The 25,389-nt window shown below is 33.3% G+C and overlaps 1 protein-coding gene across 1 annotated transcript; it reads left to right on the forward strand.

Annotated features, from left to right (window-relative positions):
- The first annotated feature begins 389 nt into the window (after positions 1 to 389).
- LOC127244833 (myosin-1) lies at positions 390 to 14,198 on the forward strand. The gene is made up of 23 exons (XM_051265355.1): positions 390 to 1,624; positions 3,981 to 4,082; positions 4,161 to 4,304; positions 4,441 to 4,591; positions 4,690 to 4,717; positions 5,543 to 5,708; positions 5,825 to 5,888; positions 5,993 to 6,006; positions 6,092 to 6,176; positions 6,353 to 6,456; positions 6,549 to 6,687; positions 8,184 to 8,308; positions 8,397 to 8,549; positions 8,631 to 8,720; positions 9,488 to 9,565; positions 9,944 to 10,102; positions 10,195 to 10,401; positions 10,790 to 10,995; positions 11,085 to 11,220; positions 12,132 to 12,261; positions 12,337 to 12,483; positions 12,746 to 12,813; positions 13,203 to 14,198. Exons 1-23 carry the CDS (start codon positions 1,283 to 1,285, stop codon positions 13,860 to 13,862), a joined length of 3,498 nt encoding a protein of 1,165 aa, XP_051121312.1. The 5' UTR covers positions 390 to 1,282; the 3' UTR covers positions 13,863 to 14,198.
- Positions 14,199 to 25,389: the final 11,191 nt, after the last annotated feature.

The following is a 25,389-nucleotide window of genomic DNA, read 5'->3' on the forward strand; positions in this document are numbered from 1 at the left end:
TAAGCGCATCCTATATCTAATTGAAGAAAAACTGACGGCCAACAAAATTATTTATTTAAAATAAGAGGAGAAAAAGTCAATAAAAGTTGAATTATGCTAAACTACAAATTAAATACGCATTGAAAATTTCATATTCCCTCCACAAAAAATAAATAAAGAAAGTAATAATAAATTTATTTGGTCACAGAAATTTCAAAAATCGACCGGACATGGCAGCAACAGCGCGCACCCTCATTTTGCCCCATTCTGAAATGACAATTCTACCCTCAAAAGAAAGCGGCCATTTACAAAGCGCCAAACTCCCTCCACACGAAAAAGCTTAGAAACAAAAATATAATAATAAAAATAAATAAATAAAATTAAAATTAAAATTAAAGCAAAAGGGAAGTCCTCTTCACTTTTTGCTTTCTGCTTCCCTTCCCCATTTCTACTGTTCTTTTACTCTTCGTTTCGGTCGTGAAATCGGTCTGAGCTTCGTTCGTTATTTCCCTTGGCCGACACTTTGTGGTCTCGTTTTCGCCTCATCTGTTGATCGCTGAATGTGGGTTTGGATTCGGCCATCGGAGGCTGCTGATTTTGGCTTCCATTTTTGCATATTTGGTATTAATTTTTCTGTCCGACAGCCATTCTTTAGTCCATTCTATTGTTTGGTGCCACATTGCTGTCTTTTTCACGACATTTGATTGATCGGGGGCCTGCAGCGGGTCTTTGAGGGGAGACTGGAATCGCAACTTCTTGCGACAATAGCAAGTGCTTCTAGATTTCTGTTGCTTTATATATAATCTTTAGTTTTCTTTTCTGAAGTTGAACTGGAGATCTGTTCGAAGTTCAGCCGTTGACGGAGTTTTCGATTTGGGGGGAACTGTTTCGTTGCAGTGGGTTAATATATTAGGGAAGATTGTAGCTTTTGTGCTGCCCTGGTTAAATTTGGGGCTAATTGTTAGGGTGTTAAGGGTATTTTGGGTTGAGGACAGGTTGGCTGTGGGGTTGTGACATTTGAAGCTATTTGAATGGCGAATGGTGTCATTGTTTCTTGAGGAGTGACTTGTTGGTGTGATTATCGGTAACTGTATGGTCCCCTCCATTAGGTTCGGCAGCTAAGCCTGTGGGTCCGTCTGTTGATATAAAGCTTGATTCACTTTTGCAGAGCAAAAAGGAAGGAAAAAGCTTCCTTTATGATCCAATTATAGTTTTCTTGAGTGTATTCATTGAATTGAAGGAAGATTGATAGATAGATAGATATAATCATAGACAGATAAAAAGGGGTGTTTATTGAGCCAAAATGCTTCGGAAAGGAGTTCAGGGGTTGCCTTCTTTTCAGAAGATCCAATCATTGCCGATGGATTTTAGAATTGGGGATGATCCTGGGAGTGATATGATGCTGTTGTCTGCTAATGTTGAGGGGTCGACTGATGCTGCAGGAGGCGGGGTGAATGGTAAGGGTCATTTTAATGGAGATAGTGATGAATCGCCCTATTTTAGTATGGATATGTCAGTGAAAGATGAAGCTTCTTTGGACGATAATGGTGGTGATCATAAGGGGATGGTTATGCCTGAAAGGCCACTCAAACATTCCCTTTCTGATTCTAAGTGGAGTGACACCACTCCGTTTGCAACTAAAAAGGTAAATGTGAAGTTTAACTTCCTCCGAACCCCCCTTTGTTCTTACGTTTTTGGGATTTATTGTTTATATTAAATTGACACTCACGGCTTCTTCAAGCTTTATTTTAATCTTGATTGCTCGTGTTAGTGTTTGTATACCTTATCTTCGGCTCCATCTGCACTTTTATTCTAAATGATTGGCTCTTCTTGTTACCTCTGGTCCCATCTGAGCTTATATTGGCCTTGACTGCTGTAAAGACTGATAATATATTATTTCCTTGCTTTAGTGTTTTGACATTATAGGGGAAATTCAGTCGTAATTTAGTTTATGCTTGGCTATTATTATTATTATTATTATGAATGCTGTGATTTAGTTTCTTAGGTTTGCAAATTTCCCAAAAGGGATTTAGAGCACAAGTCATATAAGGTTAATTCAATTGTTATGTAACTTTGGGAAAGACTTATAGGGTATGCCTTCGCATAATTTCTATTTCACTTCCTGAGGAAAGAATTAGCATGCATCTCTGCCTTGTCACCAAACTTTTCAATCGGGTTAATGACATTGAAATCAATAGAAGTGAAAGTGAAAGTGAAAGGATTTAGAAACCATTCCTAATAGTAGTTTTATCTTATGTCAACAAACTTTATGTAGTAATGATACAATATGCTCTTAACAGTTAACACGAATCGTCTATATCAACCCTGCTCAACTTCCTTAACATATGTCTAAATTGTAGAATTAATCAAGAGCAGACTTCCTTTGGAAGTTTGCAATGAAATATCTACATGGCAATGAAGTAGTTGTGGGTGAAAATGTGTTCCTGCATAATTTCCTTAGCCATATCAATTCTATCAGCATACTTGCACAATATTTAAAATCTTAACAGAATAGTTTCCTTGGATGACTTGTAGATGTCTGAGAGGTGCAATTGGTACTTCACAATAGTTGGCTGTAGACTCTGGTGGTTGTTCATGCAGGGTAGAATGAATAGGCTTTGGTTTTGTCTGTTTGTATCAATGGAGGAAATAATTAGTTGTGCAACAAAGGTCACATCTTGAGTGTTGTTTCATTGATTAGATATGTTGCAGGAGATGTTTGATTGAATGGTGGTCGTATCTGTGCCAAATTTGGAGGATTGAATCAATTTCTTGAATTTGCTGGCTGTTTAATAATAATAATAATAATAATAATAATAATAATAATAAATTGTATCACAAACTATGGTTTACTCATGTTATCTAAGTTAACTAAAGACAGAGTCCTGTAAGATTAATTGACAAGCTTCCTTCTTTGTAGAGTATTAACATTTATATCGGGGGAACACTTTTTTGTATTCCGTGTATGAAGCAATTTGCAATTGACAACAGGATTAAGAATGTGTAAACTGGTTTGTTAGTAACACAAAAGAAAAAATGGAAGGAGAAATTTACATCTTGATTGCCATATTTGGTTGTTGTATAATGAGAAGGTTTCAGATTAGAAGGCACTAAGATTGGTTGAATAAAGCCATTTTTAGTGAAATGGGCTTTAAAAATGGACAGGTTTAATAGTTTGGTGCAGGACTGAGGATTGATGAAAATTTAGAGTACATATAAAAGTAACAACTACAGGACTTGCATATATATTTGATGTTGTTATAAACATAATGGGTGTGTTTGTTTGTAGATTTTTGAATAATAAAAAGTTGAATTTGAATAGTTGTTTGATGTGATATAAATAGATGTTGATGTGATGTTTTGAATGTTAAATAAATTTGTAGTATAATATAAAAAGGGAAAAGTAATTGTTTTATTTGATATTTTTGGAGGAAAAAAAGAATATGAATAGTAAAAATCTGGGTTAAAACCTACAAAAGAACACAACCAAAGTAATTCTACGGGATTTTGTTATTGGAACAACCGTAACAAAATAATTGGTCTTATTCAATGTTTAGGGTAGTTATTTTTATTTTACTTATTTTCCTTTATCAACATTGAAAATGTACATTGAAAATGCCGATTGTGATGTGTCAGGGGAACATCAAAGTGTATATTATGGAAAATGAGAATTCACATGCATTTCTTGAAGGATTTTTACCCTTGTATATCTCTCCCCATACTTATCCTGAAGCATTTTTCTGTTCTATATCTCCTTCCTTCATGTTGTGATATTCTTTCTTATTTGTAATTCATGAATTGAAGCTGTAAATTATAAATTTCTAATTTGATCTGCAAAACCGTTTTATGCATTTTGGAAAAATGTTTGTTAACAAAAGAACAACCTACTATAATTCAATTATATGGTAAATATGTTATGTTGTTTGGATTCAAATAATATCTGATGGACAGCCGGTTATTTTAGTACCACTGACTGACGTTTTAAATGATTCGTTTTTCAGAAGCTTCAGTCATGGTTCCAACTTCCTGGTGGTAACTGGGAGCTGGGAACAATTCTTCAGACTTCTGGAAATGAGTCACTGATATCATTGCCTGAAGGAAAAGTGAGCAAACATTTAGTTTCCATTATATTTGGATAAATTGGTTAAAGTTTGTAACTTTCTGACAATATTTCTACTTAGGTTTTGAAAGTGAATTCAGAAACTTTGGTGCCTTCAAATCCTGACATTCTTGATGGCGTAGATGATTTAATGCAGCTAAGTTACTTAAATGAACCTTCAGTATTGTACAATCTCCAGTATAGATATGATCGTGAAATGATTTATGTAAGTGCCATTTTCATATTACTTTCTCTCTTCAAGCCAATTCATCATTTTGTCAATTTAACGTTACTATTCCACAGCTTTGTAATTTATCATTCTGTTGAATACGTTTTTCCCTTTATGTTTCTGTTCATGCCAGACCAAGGCTGGACCTGTTCTGGTTGCGATTAATCCCTTTAAGAAAGTCCCATTGTATGGAAATGAATACATTGAAGCTTACAAGTGCAAATCTTTGGAGGGCCCACATGTATATGCCATCACTGATACGGCTATGCGTGAAATGATCCGAGGTCATTTACACACTGATACGATTGTATAAACTTCCAATAGTTGCTAAGGAAAGCATTGCTTTGTTGATTTAACCCAATTTTTTTTTCCAACTGTACAGATGAAGTTAATCAATCTATCATTATAAGGTGAGCTAACAATGATGCTGTTTAATTTTGCTAGCCTTTCATATGTAATCTTGCGAAGCTAGTTTCGTTATGCTGTGCCATCTTTTAGTGTCAAGTTCTATCTCCCTGCAGCTCTATGATTTTGTGTTACATCTATGTTGATCTTAGGTTTTGATTGAATGCCAACTATCAGTTCTTGTATTTGTTTAATTACGTAATAAAAAGTGTATAAGATTTTCATTGTTATCACTATTATTATTATTATTATTTGGGAGAGTACAGATAGATTTATTTATAATGAGGTTGATAGAGAATAGAGCTACAACCAAATAGCTGAGTCAACATTTCCATTGACACCATGCTTAGTAAAGTAGTCTGCAATCCTATTATTGCTCTGGGGAATATGTTGGGGAAACTGATTAATGGAAAGGTGAAGCTTGAAACTTATCAATTAAAAGACTTTAAGTTCAGCAACTGCTTGTTCAATGACACTCCTAATGAATGTAAGACTTACTATAATTTACTTGGTAGTCATATGTTGATTGCGATACTGATGCACCTTAGGGTATGTTTGTATGTGGTTTCCCCAAGTTTCACTATTCAATATATCATTTTCCTTGAAAAAAAGTCACATCTAACCCTTGTTTTGTCATTCGAAATGGTATATTCAGTAACTATTCTCACTCCAAAAACGAAAACTCACACACACACACACACACACACACAAAAGAATCAAAAGTGAACACACGTTAATCTCCATGGTTTTCATTTTGAACTACTTCTTTCTATTAGATACTAGGATCAATATTTGCCGAATTGTTACTAAGCTCATCTGGTTTTATTCAGTGGGGAAAGTGGAGCAGGAAAAACTGAGACAGCAAAGATAGCAATGCAATATTTGGCTGCCCTTGGTGGTGGTAGTGGTATAGAGTATGAGATACTGAAAACTAATCCAATTTTGGAAGCCTTTGGTAATGCAAAGACATTGAGAAATGACAACTCAAGTCGATTTGTGAGTTTCTTATTTATGGAATTCCTTGTTTGTTGGCTGGCATGAGAAATTATTATGCTTTGTTTTGTGCCAAGTTTTGTTTGCGTGCTGGTTAGAGTAATGACGCCTCTCTGCAGGGAAAGCTGATTGAAATTCACTTTAGTGAAACTGGAAAAATATCGGGTGCCAAGATTCAAACTTGTAAGAGTTCACCTATCCTATGTTACATTATATGGTGTAATTTCATCGACTAACCTAATTCTTTTGTTTTGTTATTATCATCCAATGGAACTGTTGCTGTGTAGTTTTACTGGAGAAGGTACAAATTCTACTTTAAGTGGCTTTCATGAGATTATTTGTTTTCTGATGCAACTATAGAATAAAACGATTGTCATCATATGCAGTCCAGAGTTGTTCAATGTTCAGAAGGTGAAAGGTCCTATCATATCTTTTATCAACTTTGTGCTGGAGCTCCACCCAGCCTAAGAGGTATAGCATTGTTTTGCTTGCAGTTCTAGAAGCTAGAAGCAACCAATATTCTTTCTACAATTTGATACTGGTTTCCTGAATTTTACTTGAATTGAAATTCTCATGCCCATGCCCGGTCTTGCTTCTATTTGGTTGTTCATGGGCATTTTGTCTGCTTTCTATTTTCTTTGCTGCAGAAAAATTGAACTTAAGGAGCATAGATGAGTTCAAATATTTGAGGCAAAGCGATTGTTATACGATTTCTGGAGTGGATGATGCAGAAGAGTTTCGTGTGGTGATGGTATATTGCAGATTAACTCATCTTTCCAATTCTCAACCATCACAGATGATACACTGGGATCATTTAAGCTTAAATCTTTTTCCTGATATCAGGAAGCTCTAGATGTTGTTCATGTTAAAAAGGAAGACCAAGAAAGTGTATTCTCAATGCTAGCTGCTGTATTGTGGCTGGGAAATGTTTCTTTTACAGTGGTTGACAGTGAAAACCATGTTGAGCCAGTGGTGGATGAAGGTGAGCATATTTCAAAGATAATGTGGAAAATAAATACAGTTTCAATGTGATGCGCAATGCCAAAGTTGAATTCATTTGGCTTTGCTACAATTCATTTTGTTATGCTTGTCTTGTTGAAAACACAAAAGAACATAATCTATAGGTTTATAACTCGTTGGCTCTATTAACGAAGGTTTGCGTATTACATCTCATTAAGCAAAGTTTTAGATCCGTTCAACTTAGAAATTTCAAATTTAATCAGTCTGTAAAATAATCTTTCGTATTAATTCTTGAATGTACAATTAGTGGATTTTTTTTTGCCCCCTCTCTCTATTTATTTATGTTAAAATATATTTAGAAACAATATATTATATTTATGGTAGTTATTTTATTTAAGAGATCCGTAGAATTCTTGGCTTATTTGGACGATTTGTATATCACTATAAATATGTACGTATTCTTATGATTGAAATAGAGAATTTCAATTTCATATTGTAACATGGTATCATGCCAAATTCTCTCCGGGTACATCCATGAGCCGTTATATCCCATATATTTTTATATTTTATTGATGAATTTCTTCTATTCACGGTCATGCTATCATTTTCATGTCGTTTCTGTCTTTGCTACTTTGACTCTATTGACAGAGTTCTACTTTCGCATTGAGAGTCCTGTTTTCGACTCTAGCTCTATAGAGTGAGTGAGTCCTGTTTTCGACTCTAATTCCGTTGTGAGCGAGCGAGTCCTGTTTTCGACTCTAGCTCTATAGAGCGAGCGAGTCCTGTTTTTTACTCTAGTTTCGTTGTGAGCGAGCGAGTCACGTTTCCAACTCTAACGGTGTTGAGAGTTCTGCTTCCGACTCTGATCTAGTGGACACGACTACATCATTCTCAGTCTATTTTGGCGAATTCAAATTCATACATGGAAGATCTCGGCTATATCTTTTTCGGTCACTTCTGACAAACTCAAGTTTGTTCAATCATATCTTAGAGTTTGAAGAGGGGTGTTAAAATATATTTAGTAGCAATATATTGTATTTATGGTAGTTATTTTATTTAAGAGATTCGTAGGATTCTTGGCTTATTTGGATGATTTGTATATCATTATAAATATGTACGTATTCTTATAATTGAAATAGAGAATTTCAGTTTCATATTGTAATAATTTGCTATTAAATATTTTATTTTTCCTCAAAAAACATAAGTATCTATTATCCATACAAAACATTACACCCAAAAACCAAAAGCACGAAATAAAAACAAAAAAGCACACCCTTAGCCTTTTATTATTTATTTTTAAGGATTTTTTTACAATCTCATATGAAGCAATGTTATCTTCTTCTGAAGTCATTTGGTGACATCGGGATTTTTCTCCCTGAATTTCTTAGAAGTGTTTCTTAGTACTTTTTTCAAGTTAATTGAGTTGTTTGAATGTACTTACGATAAACAAAGTTAACCATCTCTATAAAATGCTGTCTGATAACTCCTGCACGATGCACAATTGTACCAAATTTTCAGGTCTAACTAATGTAGCTACCCTTATTGGGTGCAATATTGAGGAACTTAAGCTGGCATTGTCAACTAGGAAGATGAGAGTTGGAAAGAAGAATGACACTATTGTTCAAAAGCTTACCCTTGCTCAGGTATAATATTTCATATATCATGACTTACTTTGGATTCAGTATTCAATTAACCAACTCATATTATTCTACATTTTTTTTAATATTTCAGGCCATTGATACACGAGATGCATTGGCAAAATCAATTTATTCTTGTTTGTTTGATTGGCTGGTGGAACAAATTAATAAATCACTCGCAGTAGGGAAAAGGCGCACTGGAAGATCCATTAGTATTCTAGATATATATGGTTTTGAATCATTTGAGGTGTGTGCATTTTCCATACTTTAACCTTCTGTTTGTCTTTTGCCCCTATGATTATGATTATATTCTGATGTAATTCTACAGAGGAATAGCTTTGAGCAATTCTGCATCAATTATGCCAATGAAAGATTGCAGCAACATTTCAACCGTCACTTGTTCAAATTGGAGCAAGAGGTTACATTTTATTCTACCACCACATGGCTTTTGGACTTTTTGAGATTCACTCACGATGATCTATTGAGATATTGATCTGTTTCAAGATCTATGAAAGGCCCTTTAATGTCCATTTGAAAAAAGAGATGAATATGCTTTAATTATTCATGTTACTAAGTTCCCAAAATTCTGGAGTGTCATATGTAACTTAGAAGAGTCTGGAGCTGCAATATTAGAAGAATGTGAGATGCTTAACAAGATTACTTTCTTTCTAGATCTTGAAACTTGAAAAAAGAGATGAATATGCTTTAATTATTCATGTTACTAAGTTCCCCAAACTTCTGGAGTGTCATGGTAACTCGAAGCGTCTGGAGCTGCAATATTAGAAGAATATGTGATGCTTAACAAGATTACTTTCTTTCTAGATCTTGAAACTTGAAAGAAGAGATGAATATGCTTTAATTATTCATGTTACTAAGTTCCCCAAAATTCTGGAGTGTCATATGTAACTTAGAAGAGTCTGGAGCTGCAATATTAGAAGAATGTGTGATGCTTAACAAGATTACTATCTTTCTAGATCTTGAAACTTGAAGAAAGAGATGAATATGCTTTAATTATTCATGTTAAGAGATGAATATGCTTTAATTATTCATGTTACTAATTTCCTCAAAATTCTGGAGTGTCATATGTAACTTAGAAGAGTCGGGAGCTGCAATATGAGAAGAATATGTGATGCTTAACAAGATTACTTTCTTTCTTAGATCTTGAAACTTGAAATTTTTTTCCAGGAATATATTCAAGATGGTATTGATTGGGCAAAAGTTGATTTTGAAGACAATCAAGACTGTCTTAATCTCTTTGAGAAGGTATGAACCTAGATAATGCTGGAACTATTTGCTACTAGTTTTCTTGTTCTAATTTTCTGAGTAGCCGTTAGTAGTTTAGCTGCTATTGCTCTCTTATTCAATATCAATTGGGGTTTAGTAATCTCGGGAGGTGGCTTCTCTTTAAATTTCTTTTAAATAGGTGTATATCAAGTGCTGAGATTGTGTGGATTTGGAACAATAATATTATGCATTCTTATGATCTGCAAATCTTGAGGGTTGTTGTAGAGGTGATAAGTTCTCCGATGCAGTTTCACGTGTATTATTTATGTGGTTTTGACAAATGAAAAATGATCCAGGTGACTTTCGAAATATTTCTCTTTATGTTTCTCTAAGATTGTCATATCCTGTTTTGCACAGAAACCTTTAGGATTGCAATCATTGCTAGATGAGGAGTCAACCTTTCCAAATGGCACTGATTTGAGCTTTGCCAATAAACTTAAGCAACATCTACACTCCAATCCTTGTTTTCGAGGAGAAAGAGAGAAAGCCTTCACCGTTTGCCATTATGCTGGGGAGGTATGCAATTTCTTACAATAATAAGTTTTATTGATAATGAGCAGTTGCTTGAAAATAGATATCTTTAACTTGAGTCACTTAATTGCTTTCAGGTTACATATGACACGACTAGTTTTCTTGAGAAGAATCGAGATTTGCTTCATTTGGATTCTATCGAACTTCTTTCTTCCTGTATGTTCAAACTGCCTCAGGCGTTTGCATCCAGTCTGCTTACTCAATCTGAGAAGCCTGTAGTTGGTGCACTTCATAAATCTGGTGGAGCAGATTCACAAAAATTAAGTGTTACAGCAAAATTCAAGGTAAAATAGAAATTCTTGGTTACTACACTTTTGGGGGTTTTTAGCATAGACTACGTTGTTTGATGTTGATATTTGATTGAATGTTGCTCAGTTTAAAGGCACAGACAAAAGCTATTACCTTCTTGAATGGTGGTGGCGCTGCCATATATTTTTATTATTATTTTAGAGCTCCTATTATATTTACATTGCCTGTTGGAAATTTGAAAGTAGGTTCTAAGAAACTGAAGGCCGAAGGGTATTGGCTAACCTGTTTATACCTTCCTTTTAAATAGGTTAAGTGACTCAAGGAATACATAATGTTCTGCTATGTTGATAATGAATCTGTGGGTGGTGCTCTTGTTATTGAATAAAGCTGCATTGTAACTTACTCGTTTTTTACTTGTGTCAGGGCCAATTATTCCAATTAATGCAGCGTCTCGAGAGCACAACACCTCATTTCATACGGTGCATAAAGCCCAATAATTCACAATCTCCTGGAAGCTACAATCAGGGACTAGTTCTGCAACAGCTGCGGTGTTGTGGAGTCTTAGAAGTTGTCCGAATATCAAGATCAGGTTTTCCCACCAGAATGTCACATCAAAAGTTCTCCAGAAGGTAGAAGGAAATAAAACAAATTATTCTGTAGATCTTTTTTTTTTCTTTAACTTTTTTCTCACCTATCAATTTGATTGCTATCTCAACAGGTACGGTTTTCTTCTATTAGAGCATGTCGCATCTCAGGATCCCTTAAGTGTTTCAGTGGCAATTCTTCATCAGTTCAACATTCAGCCAGAAATGTATCAAGTAGGATACACAAAATTGTTTTTTCGAACTGGACAGGTAATAGCTTTTTCTCCTCTTCACTGTGTTTGGATTTTACTTTTTTTTCACCACTGGGGAGGCAATCTGTCAGTCAATATAATCGAGAAATGTTCAAGGGCAACCCATCAGGGTATGCATACATGGTAGTTGTAGCTGGAATTGAGGTTTTCCTAGTGAGTGCTAACAAAAAATGTTAATACTGGCATACGATTACATCACTAAGGTAGAAGGGTAAGAAAAGGTACCTAAAAAGTCTTAAAACTTAGTATTCCGAAGACAATGGCAATCAGACAACAGCTCAAGGAACTGTTTCCTTGGGATGATTATTTCTGATAAAAGAATCCATTTATTAGTTTTTTCGCTTGAAGTCTAAAGGACCATTCTCTGATGCTGCCGCTTCCCCTCCACAGTCTCAACGTTCAGAAAAGAGGAATTGCATGGTATCACAAACAAGACAATAAACAGTAGGTTTTAATAAAATCTTGATCCTGCAAACTTTGATTGTAACGTGGTCTAAGTTCAAGAAGTTTCTCCCACCAATGAGTTGGGACCCTATTCTGTAGCAGGGATTGGCTGTGTACTTTCCTATGACAATCTTTATTGATTTATGAAAGCAGTGATTCGTCATGTCTAAACTTTCATGTTAAACATCCACAAATTTGAGCTTCCGTGCTGTTGGTGCATTAGGATTTGAAAGTACTTTTATATGAGGTTCTGCTGTGGTTTCTTTCTCTAGAAGCCTAATTTCACTTCAATGAAATTTTAGAACTTCAACTAAATAATTATGATCGTCTGACATTACCTTCTTCTTTATTATTATTATTATTACTACTATTATATTTTCATCAATAAAATGCTTTTTATACATTGCTAGTTTACTTGGAAGCTCTGTCCAGCCATTATCTGATAAGCTGTTATGAATATCTTAGATTGGGGTGCTGGAAGAAACAAGAAATCGTACTCTCCATGGTATTTTGCGAGTGCAAAGCTGCTTTAGAGGCCATCAAGCTCGTTGTCTTCTTAAGGAGTTAAGGAGAGGGATTGCAGCCCTTCAGTCTTGTGAGTCTCGACTGTCACATTCTTTGGCTTTCTTTCCTGATAATACTATCTGAGACATGGAACTTCTGAATGCAGTTATTCGAGCTGAGAAGACTAGAAAAGAATACTCAATCTTATTGCATAGGCATAGAGCTGCCGTATCTATTCAAAAGCACGTCAAGGCCAGGATCTATAGAAAAAGGTTTGACAGATTAAATGAGTCATCAACTGCAATACAAGCAGGTAGGCATTATAATCTGTTTAATTCAAGAACACAGCTATAAGCCATCGATTAGAAACTTTAAGAAGCTATTACACATTTTCATAAAGTTTTAAGTGGCCTGTTCTAAACTGATAATCTGCTCGCTGTTGTAAACAATTTGCAGTTTTCTATTTAAAAAAAAAATATGATTATTAAACTTGTACCAGATGCTGCTAGCATGCTTGGAATTATTCTCATATCCTTGCCAGTGATCTATATAATATTTACACATTTTGATATCAGTGATCCGTGGTTGGCTGGTCCGAAGATGCTCAGGAGACATAGGTTTACTGCAATTTGGAGGAAGAAAGGTACTTGGGGTTGTCTTTCTTAGTCAATTTTATGATCATTCGTGAGGCTAATCACTCGATGGGATATTGTTTTGTGCTTTCTACCCGATAGTCCTCAATGTTTTAATTCATATTGCATTACACACATTAAATTGCAGTAGAGAGGATGCCAATTCCTTTGATTAACAAAGTAACACTCTGCTAATAAATGTGATAGTTTCTTTCTTTCTTTGCTTCTCGTTTTATTTATTTATTTATTATTTTTAAATGCTTATTGAGAGTGAAGTATCAATGCCGAAAGATTGATTAGATCCAATCAAGATTTTATAGTCAAGCATTAAAGGTAGATCTTATTAACTATGTGCGAGGAATTTTTGCTCGAAACTCGTCATAACTATTTTGTGAATCAGGGGAACGAGCCGGAAGAAGTGCTAGTGAAGACATCTTTCCTTGCCGAACTGCAGCGCCGAGTACTCCGTGCCGAAGCTATTCTGCGAGAAAAGGAGGAGGAGAACGACATTCTTCACCAACGGCTGCAACAGTACGAGAATCGCTGGTCCGAATACGAGCTGAAAATGAAGTCCATGGAGGAGCTGTGGCAAAAGCAGATGCGATCCCTTCAGTCCAGCCTTTCCATCGCCAAGAAGAGCCTCGCATTGGATGATTCCCAAAGAAATTCAGATGCATCCGTGAATGGAAACGACGAAGAGTCCAGCTGGGATACTGGCGGCAGCTTGAGACCCCATGAAAGCAACGGAGGAGGAAGGACATCCGTCGCTGGCTTAGGTGTCATCAGCCGGCTGGCGGATGAGTTTGAGCAGAGGAGGCAAGTGTTTGGAGACGACGCCAAATTCTTGGTGGAAGTGAAGTCAGGTCAAGCCGAGGCGGATTTGGACCCGTACTACGAGCTCCGAAGGTTGAAACAGAAATTTGAAGCTTGGAATAAAGATTATGTCACAAGACTGAGAGAAACAAAGGTGATTCTCCAGAAGCTCGGGAGCGAAGAAGGATCAGGCGACAAGGCGAGGAGGAAATGGTGGGGGAGGAGGAACAGCACGAGGATGAACTAACTAACTAACTAACTTTGCCTACGCCTGCAAGATACATGGTCGATTGATTACCTATTCCTCTCCGAAAATCATCTCCTCAAAAAACTATTCCTTTCCAGGTATGCCCGTGCCCGTCTATCCATCAAATGTTGTGTATATTTCTCATTGCGCGCCGTCTCTTTCGAATACGAGTTCCACTCTCGGATGAAGTCTTGCTTGTTGTTTATGAGTGTAGATAGACATATGATATGATATGATATGACAAGACGAGGACGACGAGATATGGTGTAGCTTTGTGGTTTTAATTTTGACAGTATGGCATTCCTTAGTAATGTTGTTTTACTTGGGTGTACTAAAGTAACAAGGGTGTGTGTTTCTTTAGTCACCAACTCAAATTTTTATTGCTTCAACTCTTTGACTTTTTGAACAAAAATATATATTTTTATTTATTTTATTATACATTATTTTAATATTAAATACAAATTAAATTTTTTAACATCGATTTAAAAGAAACACATTATATTATTAAATAGTATGAAAAAAAAATTAAAGTATGTTGGTAGATTATACTTCATCCATCTATAAGTTTATTATTTGACTTTTAAAAATAGATTAAGGTAAATTTGTATTTTAGAGATATATAGCATAATGAAACAATGTAATATCAATTTTATCATTGATATTAAAGTAAAAGTAAAATAGAAGTATTATGGTATTTAATTGAAAGTTATTTTTAAAATTTGATTTAGACATACTAAAATGGTAAAATAAAAAAAATTATTAATGGACGAGTGAAGTATAATATATAAATTAATTATGCATATTCTCGATTTTAGTATGGTCCTGATGCTATATTAAAATTAGGACCAATTTATATTTAATTTGTCCATCCGATTAATTTTATTGTTAATCTTATGATTGATTTTAATTGAGAGGATTTTGTGTATTTAAAAAAATTATTGAATGGTTTTTAATTAAGAAAAAGTTAATTATGTTAATCAGTTATGTTATACTCTCTCGATCGGGCTAGAAATTATACATATTTCTATTTTAGAACATTCAATTACAAAGTAACAATTTTATTAAATACCGTATCATTTTTCATAAATACTCATACTTTTACATCACATCGTTACTTTTATACCAAAAAACAATAACAAAAATGTTATTACACTACTTTTAACTACACACTATAATTAAAATATTATTATTTCTTAAATTTCGCGTCAAAAGTAAACGTATATTTTTAATCGAACGGATGGAGTATTTGAGAATATAAATCAACTCAAAATTTAGAAATATTTAAAAATGCAGTACTTTTTTTTAGAAAGAAAAAAATTGTACACATTAAAAATGTAAACGATGCATACAATGAGTTCGTATGTTGTCTTTATACTACTTTTATGATGTTTGATGTAAAATACCCACATATAAAGCAATATGATGTATTGTTTCAATTAAATATTTTTAGAATATTTTTATTTAAATATTTTCCAATTTTCTTAATAAAAATTAACTTATTATTTTTTTGGTATAAATCTATTCAAAATTTATAAATATAATAACTTTTTAAATCATACACATTCAAAATATAAAAATGTATACATTTGTCACACATATTGTCGTTATAAAGAATAAAAGATAGTGTAGTGAATATGAACTAATATAAATTACAAGTTTCGAACCTGAAATCAAAATCATAGATTAAAACACAAACAATAGACTAAATTCCACTGTAAAGGATTGGTCTACGAACCAATGGAATCACTCCAAAGATCAATTTGAAAAAAATGATGATAGAGAAGAAATAATAGTGCAAAGAATGTGAATTAATATGGATGATAACCAACCACGAGAATAAGTCTCGGACTTTAAATCAAAGCATAAATTAAAATACAAACAATAGGCTAAATCTCACTACAAAGGATTGGAAGCCACGGACCGATGGAATTACTCCAAATATCCGATTTGACATATCTAAGTGGAAGGAAATCACATCCTAGCACTAGACAACTATTGAGAGGAGACAATAAAAAAATTTTATTCAAAATTCACTATACTCTATTACATCTGTAGGTTTCTTTAATCCAAGTTTAGAGCTTCCTTGTTATTTGTTGCCTTGTGTAGGTATTTTATTGTTTAGAGTTTCATTTTTCTTTGTTTCCTTTTATTGAATATTTTATTTTATTTTATTTTCAAGTGCCTCTATAAAAGGTATTTAATATCATTGTAATAGAGTAGAGTGAATTTTGAATAAAACTTCTTTACTGTTTCCTTTCAATATTTATCTAGTGCTAGGATGTGATTTCCTCCCACTTAGATATTTCATATTAGATCTTTGGAATGATTCTATCAGTTCATGGCTTCCAATATTTCGCAGTGGGATTTAGCCAATTATTTGTGTTTTAACCTATGGTTTGACTTCAAGTCTGAGACTTATTCTATTGGTTGGTTATCATTCATATTAATTGATATTTTCTGCACTATTTTTTCTTCTTTATTTTCTTTTCTTTCATCCATATTCTGAATTCATTGCTTCTATTGAACTTTGTGGATAAGAAAAATATTTTTGGCTATAATTATACATGGTTGGACCGTGTCATCTGGTATTAAAGCCTTGCGCTCAAGTTTTCTATCAACTTGAGTCATCCTTACTCGATTTTGCTAAAAAAAATTTGTGGTATTTGTCAACCATCTCGTTCTTTACAATTTTTTCGCTCTTCACTTTTTTTTAGATTTTTCTCATTATTGTCTTTGGGAAAATTGAGTCTTCTTGTGAACCGTAGAGTCGATGAATATCGTGTTCGGGAGAACAAAAGTACTTTTCAAGAAGAGGGGAATGACGTGACCGTCCAAGCTCAAAAAAGTAATATTGAAGATGGACTTGCTAGACATTACAATTCTTTTGTATCCGACTCAAATGCCACCCAACCGAGTCATCCCGAGGCTAGGATCACAAGAACCGGGACTTCAAGACTAAGATGACAAATAATTATGGAAGAATCTCAAAGTTACCTTATTATATATTACCTTTTATTGTAAGTTTCCTTATTCCATATTTAGAGTTTCCTTGTTATTTATTGCCTTATGTAGGTATTTACTTGTTTAGAGTTTTTTTTTTCTTTATTTTCATTCATTGGATATTTCATTTTATTTTATTTTTTCAATTGTCTCTATAAAAAGTGTTTAATATCATTGTAATAGAGTATAATGAATCTTGAATAAAAAATTTTTATGGTTTCATCTCAATATTTGTCTAGTTCTAACATGTGATTTTTTTTCACTTAGATATTTCAAATTAAGTCTTTAGAGTTATTCAATCGGTTCATGGCTTTCAATCCTTTGCAGTGGGATTCAACATATTGGTTGTGTTTTAGCATATGGTTTGATTTCAAGTCCGAGACTTATTCTTATGGTTGGTTACCATCCATATTAATTCATATTCTCTACACTATCTTTTTTTTTTTTCATTCTCTTTTCTTTTATCCATATTCGGAATCCATTAGTTCTATTGAAATTTTTGGATAAAAAAATACTTTGGGTATAATTATACACAGTCGGGCCGTGTCATCGTTTAGCTTGGTTTTTCAACCTCCATTCCCTACAATCATTCAAAAGTAAACGAAGATCATTGTTTCTGCATGAACGATAACCTGCAAATTGACATCACACGTAACATTCTTTTTGGCTATTTAGATGATGCCGAAGGTCTCCGGATGGAACAACTTGCTCGGGGGCTGTCTTGGCCATGTGCCCGACCCGTATTTTACTCAAGTATTGCCAAAGGTCCATGCGTGACGTCTCTGTAGGAGCAACAACTGCGGGCAGTGTGTCGAAGTTCAGCTCCAAGTCTTGTTTACTCACCAATAGGTACTCATGATATGAATCGGATGGTCGGGTGGTAACCTGCAGTCGCCCAGCAAGTAGTATGTTCATAACTGATGCCGCATGATAGTTAGAAATTTCATGTGTTTAAATGTTTATATTCTATGCGCTATTTGTTTAATTTTGATTGGATTCTATCTTATTTGTTTATTTCTTTTTTGTATGAGGAAAATAATAATATTAGTTGAATTGAGAGAAAAAAGAACAAGAAAAAAGCCCAATAAAAATTAATTAAAGGGCCCAAGAGTTTACAACGTAAGCTTCCTCCTAAATGCGGTATTCTAGGTATATTTTTTGGTTCCTTGTAAGATAGATAAGTTGAAAATTAAGCAAGCAATGTTAGATGTAGGTGCCGCAATTAATGTGATGTCTAAATCTATTTATAAATTTTTGAATATTGGGTTTTTACAAAAATGAAAAATTATTATACAATTAACCGATAGGACAAATTTTTACCCTGAATGAATTATTGAAGATATCCTAATGCAAGTTAATGAATTAAATTTTCCGGTTGATTTTTATGTGTTTGATATGCATGATGATAACTCTTCAAATCTTCACAAATTTTACTTGGTAGACCATTTATGTACACCGCGCGTACTATGATTGATCTGAAACAAGGCATACTTACTATGTAATTTGATGGTGAAATTTTTCAATTCAATATTTTGATGCTATGAAATACCCTGCGGAATCTAATGTATAATGCAGTGTAAATGTTATTGACAAAAATATACATAAAGTCTTAGGATTGCATGATAAATCTATTTTGGACATAAAATCAAAGCTACCGCCAAGTCAGTTGGAGTCTGTTCATTTGAATGATGATATAAATTTTGCAGAATTTTTTTGTGAGTAATCATCATTTTGTGAGTCTATTCGTGCTACCAAATGAATTACATATAAACTACGTCTAGTTAAAGATGTTAAAGAAAGACCTTTCCTGGGACCAACCCAAATTTTCTTTAGGTGTGGTCACACTTCTCAGGGGTAGTCCAACAAAAATTAATTAAGAATGAGGGTAAAATTTGTCATTTTGCAAGACCATCCCCCCTAAAAAAAACAAAAAAAAAAAAAAACTCCTTAAATTCTTAAGTTCAATTTCTCTCTTTCTCACCCTCCACTGTTCGACATCCGCTAGCCGCCTATGTCTTCCGCCGTTGCGCCGCTGTCCGAGCACCAGCGCAGTGCGCATCGCAACTATGTCGCGCCTGAGTCCGAGCCCCACCCCATGCAGCACCAGCCACCTCTATCCGACCATCACCCCATCCCCGACTCCACACTCTATGCGCGCACCAGACCTCTGCCGGAGTCGTTCAACCCTCTTCGGTGTTCAGTAGTATCTTCTCCTCCCTTGATTTCAATACTTTCAATTCAATTTCAGGAGAATATGCTTGTAGCAATCCCAATCGATATCTCTATAAGTAGAACTTGAATTTGTTGAATTGGTATAGCGTGTTGAAGTATTAGGCTTGATTTGCTCAATCCTAATTCAATTCTAGGAAAGAATGTTGGAACTGCGATTTATGCTCAGTTGAACTCTGTGTTCGCATGTTTTATGTGTTTTATGTGGGATGACATTTCGCCCTAGCTAATTATTTGCTTGTTGTCACCTGAACTCGATTGGTTGAATCTAAGCACTAAAATTGTTTTGTATGTAACTATTTCAAAATTTTGCGTGTGGTACTCCTTGGTTATTTAGACCTAGCAAAAATAGGCACACTCTGAAAATTTGATCCGAACTCGGTACGAAAAAAACCGTGCTTGGACCTAAAAAATAGACCAAAAGTTTTTTGGACCGTGTATGGCCCGGCCCAATTTACTACATTATATATATTTCTAAAAATATTTCTATATAAAAAAATAAATATATAACAAAAGTAATGGTTGATGTTTAATATTAAAATTACTAGGTTGTGGGATCAATTCCCACATTGAAACATACACAGATAAATAAATTTAGGCTAGCCCGGTCTAACTTGATTTTAAACTGGGCCGTGTCTGGGCCTAAACAATTAAGCCCGATATAACACTCATGGATAATTTCTAGTCTCCTCTCAACACATAAGCCTTTTCATTATTTATAGTTAGCCCTTTTACTCTATTTCTTTCAATATTAAACCATCTTTTAGTCTCATATCATTCTTTGAATTAAGCTTCTTTTTTTTTTCGATTTGAACCTTATGTTTGAAAAAAATTACTTTAGGTTCATAATATTATGCATTTTATTTGTTCAGCACTAGTTGGAAATAATGTTTGGGCATGAATAAATAATGTGTTCAGAAATGATTACTGCAATAGGAATGAAAGTATTAAAAAAGAAAGACCAAAAAAATTGCTTGAGCATGAAAAATATTATTGATTTGAGAATGTTATTGAAGTTACGGATTCTGAGTAATAGTTAAGAGTTTCATTGTTTATGCCGAACTGCTTTCTATGTGTTGACATTATGCTCTTAATGTGTTCTATTTTTACATATTTTAACCTTTGTTTATCTTTTTTCCTACCCCTAACCATTAGCTCCGTTACAATCTATACTAAAATTCCATTTGATTCTTTATGCTAAATTCAAATATTTTAAGCAATAGAGATTTGATTTTTACTCAAACTTATGGGATAGTCGATTTTTACATTACTTGAGCATAGCCACTTATACACTTATGTGCATACATTTTATCCTATGAGGTTGATTGACTTGATGTGTGGAATTTATGATTGATTTGGTTATGTGAGATTTTCTTGTCATATTGAGTCATCTGCAATTATTTTGGCTTATTTCGAATCTATGATTGACAATTATTCAAATTATGAGTACCAACCATTGGTGGAATTAAGGGTGGCATACCAAAACATATTGGAAATGCCACAGCCTGAGGCGATGCGATAGAAACGGCCATTATAGTCGAATAAGGTGCGTACCCGTATGGCCCATGTGGAACGTACCCGAAGAATTATACATCTGCCATCCAGCTTCGTATCATAGAAAAGAGACAGTGGGATACCAAAGAGAAACCACTTTATATGCCGAGAAATAAAGCGGATGCGCCTCGCCCATCCGTTTCAATTAGTGGCTGAACTTTGCTTGGGGATAGACTGAGGTTGCGGTACTGTGGACATTGCTATAATAGGATGATATTGTGAATAATTCGCCATTACCTTGGGGAACACAACTGATTGAGCTACGGGAAAGGTCGTTGAATGGTGTAGCGTCATCGTCAGAACAAATACCGGGTTTTGCCTCCATTGGACATGTTTTTTTCTTAATGATACGTCACCTGCTTCTTTGGAACATTGTCCCATATTATTAAAACTCTGCATGGGCTGTTGCGTGCTAAAAACTTCCTCATCTCATCGGCGCATTGTGACTTGGCCAAATCGTAGTGCTTCGTGAATTCTTGCCTTGGCTACTGATGTCTTTTGCTCGCCCTGCATAGATTCATGTTTGGTAGCCCCATAGAAGTATTTTCTTTCATTCTTCCTCATGTACCATCGAGTCATCTAATTGCATATCGTTGGACCAAGTATATCTAAAAAATACTTTGTTAATTGCAATATTTGGTCGTGAAAAGCGGATTGCACTCCTATTCGGATGTTTTCTTTAATATATTGTAATGACGCATATAGACTTTGCTCCCCGGCCTCCGTTGAAGCAGAAGCCTTTGTGCATAGCGTGGGGATATTTCTTGGAATCTCTGAGGACTTATCTCCCCCGCCTTCATTAGATCATTGACTGTTCTTGAAAACTATCGGATTGCTTAGTGTGCGACTTCGTAAATTCATGGATATAGAGGAACACAATGTTTCCCACTGAATGTGCTAATCTATTGTTGCTCAAAATAATTTTCGGTGACTTATCGGAGAGAGCCGGATGAAAATTGGGTGGATTCTTTGACTTCCTCCAAATAGGATCCAAAACTGTGTTCACAAAAATAATTAACAAAAAAAAAAGGGAAATGAAAAGAAAGAGAACAAATTAAGAAAGAAAAAAAAAGAAATAAACAAGAAACTAAACTGAGCAAAAAAAAAAGTTAAATGAAACAAAAAAAAAAAGAAAAACAAAAGGAAGAAAATTAAAAACTAAAAAATAAAAACTGCAATGAAGAAATTATAATGTTGGACGTATCCTCCTAATAAGCTATTCAACATATATTTATACTACTTATAACAATATCTAATCTAATTAAGATTTTAGTTTATCCATACTTCTAATAATATTTAACAAATTTTCAGAATCAAATCTAATTAATTTTATCTCAAATAATATTTTGGGATAACAATATGTTTGATACTTAACAATATCGTGAGCTTGTTTATTTAGTTTGCATATGTTTTGAATTTAGTTTGGAGACACATTGGCTGTGTTTCTTTGGCGTTTTGTTTTCCAAACTTATTGTGTTACTGAAATTTACGCGCGAGACCAGGACCTAGAAGATAGAAACTCCATCTTATAAACTAGGTTTTGCTTTTTTTCATTTCCCTAATTAAAATCTATCTACCACTGCACTTTCATTATTCCAAATAAATCCTCTCACTTGAGGAACCGACATCCATTGCTCTATAGAAGGATTTTCCATATCTTTGCTACCACTTAACGAAGGACAACTTATCGGTGCGGCAACGCCGAAGCACGTTGGAGAAAATCGCCGGTCAGCAGCTAAGGCTAGGGTTTTTCCGGCAATAAGAGTTTATTTCGGATAATTTTGATTTCCTTTTCAATTTATGATAAAAAAAATGGTAGAAGATGAGAATAAGGGGGAAGCATAAAGTATTATAAGTGCCACAATAAAATAAAATAGGAAAGAAGAAATAGAGAAAAGGAAGATGAAGAAGAAGATGGTGGATGAGAGTTGTAAAAACAAATTATGGAAAAAATAATGAAGAAGAAGAAAAATAAGAAGGGAAAAGAAGAAGACGGCTAAAGGATGAGAGGAAGGGGAGGGAAGGGGCTGCGGAGGCGGCCGTAAGAATGGGGTTTTATTTTGTCAAAAATGTTATTTTTTTATAATATATATAATCAAAAATAATATATTATAAATTAAAATAATATTATTATTAACAAAAAAAATTAATTTATTTAATCTAATACTCCTTTCGTCCTATAAGAAGGATATTGTTTTTCATTTTTGTCCGTCTAAAAAAATATACTATTTCCTAATTTAATAATTATACTACCTGCCTAACATAATTAATACCCTTACAACTTTTAATATATTACATAAATGTCATTACTTTTTTATCACACAATCTAATAGGGGCATTTTTGTCTTTTCCACTATAAACCAATATAATACTAATATACAAAAATATACGTGCAAAAAACAAATGTTACTCTTTTTGCGGGACAGATGTAGTATAATTTGTTAGATATTTTTTGGCCCAACCCAATACCAAGCCTAACCCGCAACCCAAAACCCTTTAACCCGACCCGGTTTTTGACCCGACCCGACCAGCACCTTATAACTCCCCATTCCCTTTCCCTTCTAATTCGAGATGATGTGTATCGCGCGATTGGTTTTTCTGGTTTTCTCTCTCTCTGGTTCATCTTCTTCGCAAACCTTCTCGGTAAGTTTGGGGGTTTTCCTTCTTCACTGAAATTGGAATCGCTCTAGTTTGATTCCTTCGGTAAGTTTTTCATCTGGGTGTTCTTCGTGAGGTTTTCGAGGAAATTGGTCGATTAGAGTTTTGGGGTTTTGTTTGGAGGCGGTTGGGATAGTCCTTAAGTGTGAGTCATTAGGTTGTAAATTGAGCCGTCAAAATAGTTTCCCCTATCGTTTGTCGAGTCACTTGGAAATTGCCGGAAGAGGAAGTCGCCGGAGCTGTTGTCTTGTCGCTGCGCGTTGTTGGGTGTGATCGTCGGAAGAAGGTCGAAAGAGGGAAGTTCAAGTTCTGCCTTCATATCATTTGCCTAATCTTGGATCCTGTTTCTGTCTATTGTGTTCTTAAATTCAATTTTAAAAAAGTATATTGCCTTTTGCTTTCAATATCGTTGGACACATGTTATTTTGATAATTTTGTTGCTTGACAGATTATATATAAAAGCACAACATAATTATTATCTATCAAATCATCCTCCATCAAAATCTCTCAAATTCAAATCACATTGTGTGTTTTTGTATTTTGAAATTGATTTAAAATAAAATATTTTGAATTTTTGTTTAAATAATATTTTAATGTAATATTTTGTGAGAGGAAGTAGTGTACTTTTATTGAAAATTGTATAATTGAATAATATTGATTTTGGTTTGAAATAGTAAAAGAACTAACTCAAAGGAATGCCTCGAAACTACAAAAAATTCAAATTAAATTAGACAACATATTACTTTGAACATAGGAGTTTAAACCAAATTCAAACCAAATTTTTTCAAATTAATCCCCAAAAAATGCACAAATTATGTTATAACAATTGAACAATTACATATTAAAACTTGTAATCCCTCCGTCCCATTAGAGTTGGCCTGTTTTAGTTTTGACACTGGATTTAAGGTAAGATTGTTTAATTAGTTAATAATAATGATTTATAATATTATTTTATTATATTTTTATATAAATAATATTGTTAATAGTTTTTAAATAAAAATTAATATATATTAAAATAAATTTGAAATATGTGTTTAAATATTGTAAATATTATATCTTAATAAAATATATAAAATATGAATATATTATTTTGTAGAAAAAAATAAAAAATAATACAAATAAATAAAAAATATATATTTATTTATTATTAAGATAAATTAATTTTATAAAAATGGTGGAATTTTAAATCGTAGATAAAAATATTTGTTTAATGAGGAGAGTACTATAAATAATTTATTTAAGTACATATAGATTTAGTAAACTTTATCAAAACTAAAATGTGCCAATTGAAGTAGGATAGACACAAAAAAGAAAAAAATAAGAAAGAAAAGAAAATTGAGACAATTGAAATAGGACGAATAGAGTATTTATCTTTATAATTTTATAATTTTCACTTAAAAAAAAATATAATAAAAATTATTAAAAAGTATTGTAACGATATCGAATTGCACAATAAACTAAATTGCACAACAAAAAATTCGGTAAGATGTACAAAAATATACTCCTCTATCGCTTTTAAAGAAGTCTTTTGGAATTTTACACTAGATTAAAAAATAACAATATTTTATTAGTGAGTGGAAATATATGAGACGATTTGATATTTTTTGCTTTTATATATACGGTAATAGTATATTTATAATTTAAATAAAATTATGAATATTTTAGTATTAGTATAATTACTTTTACTAAAATAAAAATAAAAATACTTTTAAAGTGAGACTAACAGTAACAAAAAAAAAAGTATTTTAAATTGACATGAAAAAAGTATTAAAGTAAATATAAAATATATTTATAAAAATACAATTCAACATAATTTCCAATAATATATAGACATATATATATATATCATATTGTATGGTTAGTTTCTTTTGAGAAGTTTGAGAAAATTTTAGTTTAAATTTAATATTAAAATAATATATAATGAAATATTTTGCTTCGAGAAATGCAGTGCACGTAGCAGAAATTTGAAGGTTTTGGTGTAAAATTAATTTTAATTCTTGAAAATTGCTCTTAATTAATAAAAAAAACATCAGCACATTATTAGCATTTATACGATTATTTTTATTTATGGATCTTTTAATTTTTA

Source organism: Andrographis paniculata, unplaced genomic scaffold (assembly GCF_009805555.1).
Source record: "Andrographis paniculata isolate CXL003 unplaced genomic scaffold, ASM980555v1 Contig21END, whole genome shotgun sequence".
NCBI classification, from domain to species: Eukaryota; Viridiplantae; Streptophyta; class Magnoliopsida; order Lamiales; family Acanthaceae; genus Andrographis; species Andrographis paniculata.

Coding starts and splice junctions, on each gene's coding strand:
- LOC127244833 (XM_051265355.1), top strand. CDS start 1,283: ATGCTTCGGAAAGGAGTTCAGGGGTTGCCTTCTTTTCAGAAGATCCAA. Junction 6,177..6,352: donor AGCTCCACCCAGCCTAAGAG/GTATAGCATTGT, acceptor TCTTTGCTGCAG/AAAAATTGAACTTAAGGAGC. Junction 10,402..10,789: donor GTGTTACAGCAAAATTCAAG/GTAAAATAGAAA, acceptor TACTTGTGTCAG/GGCCAATTATTCCAATTAAT.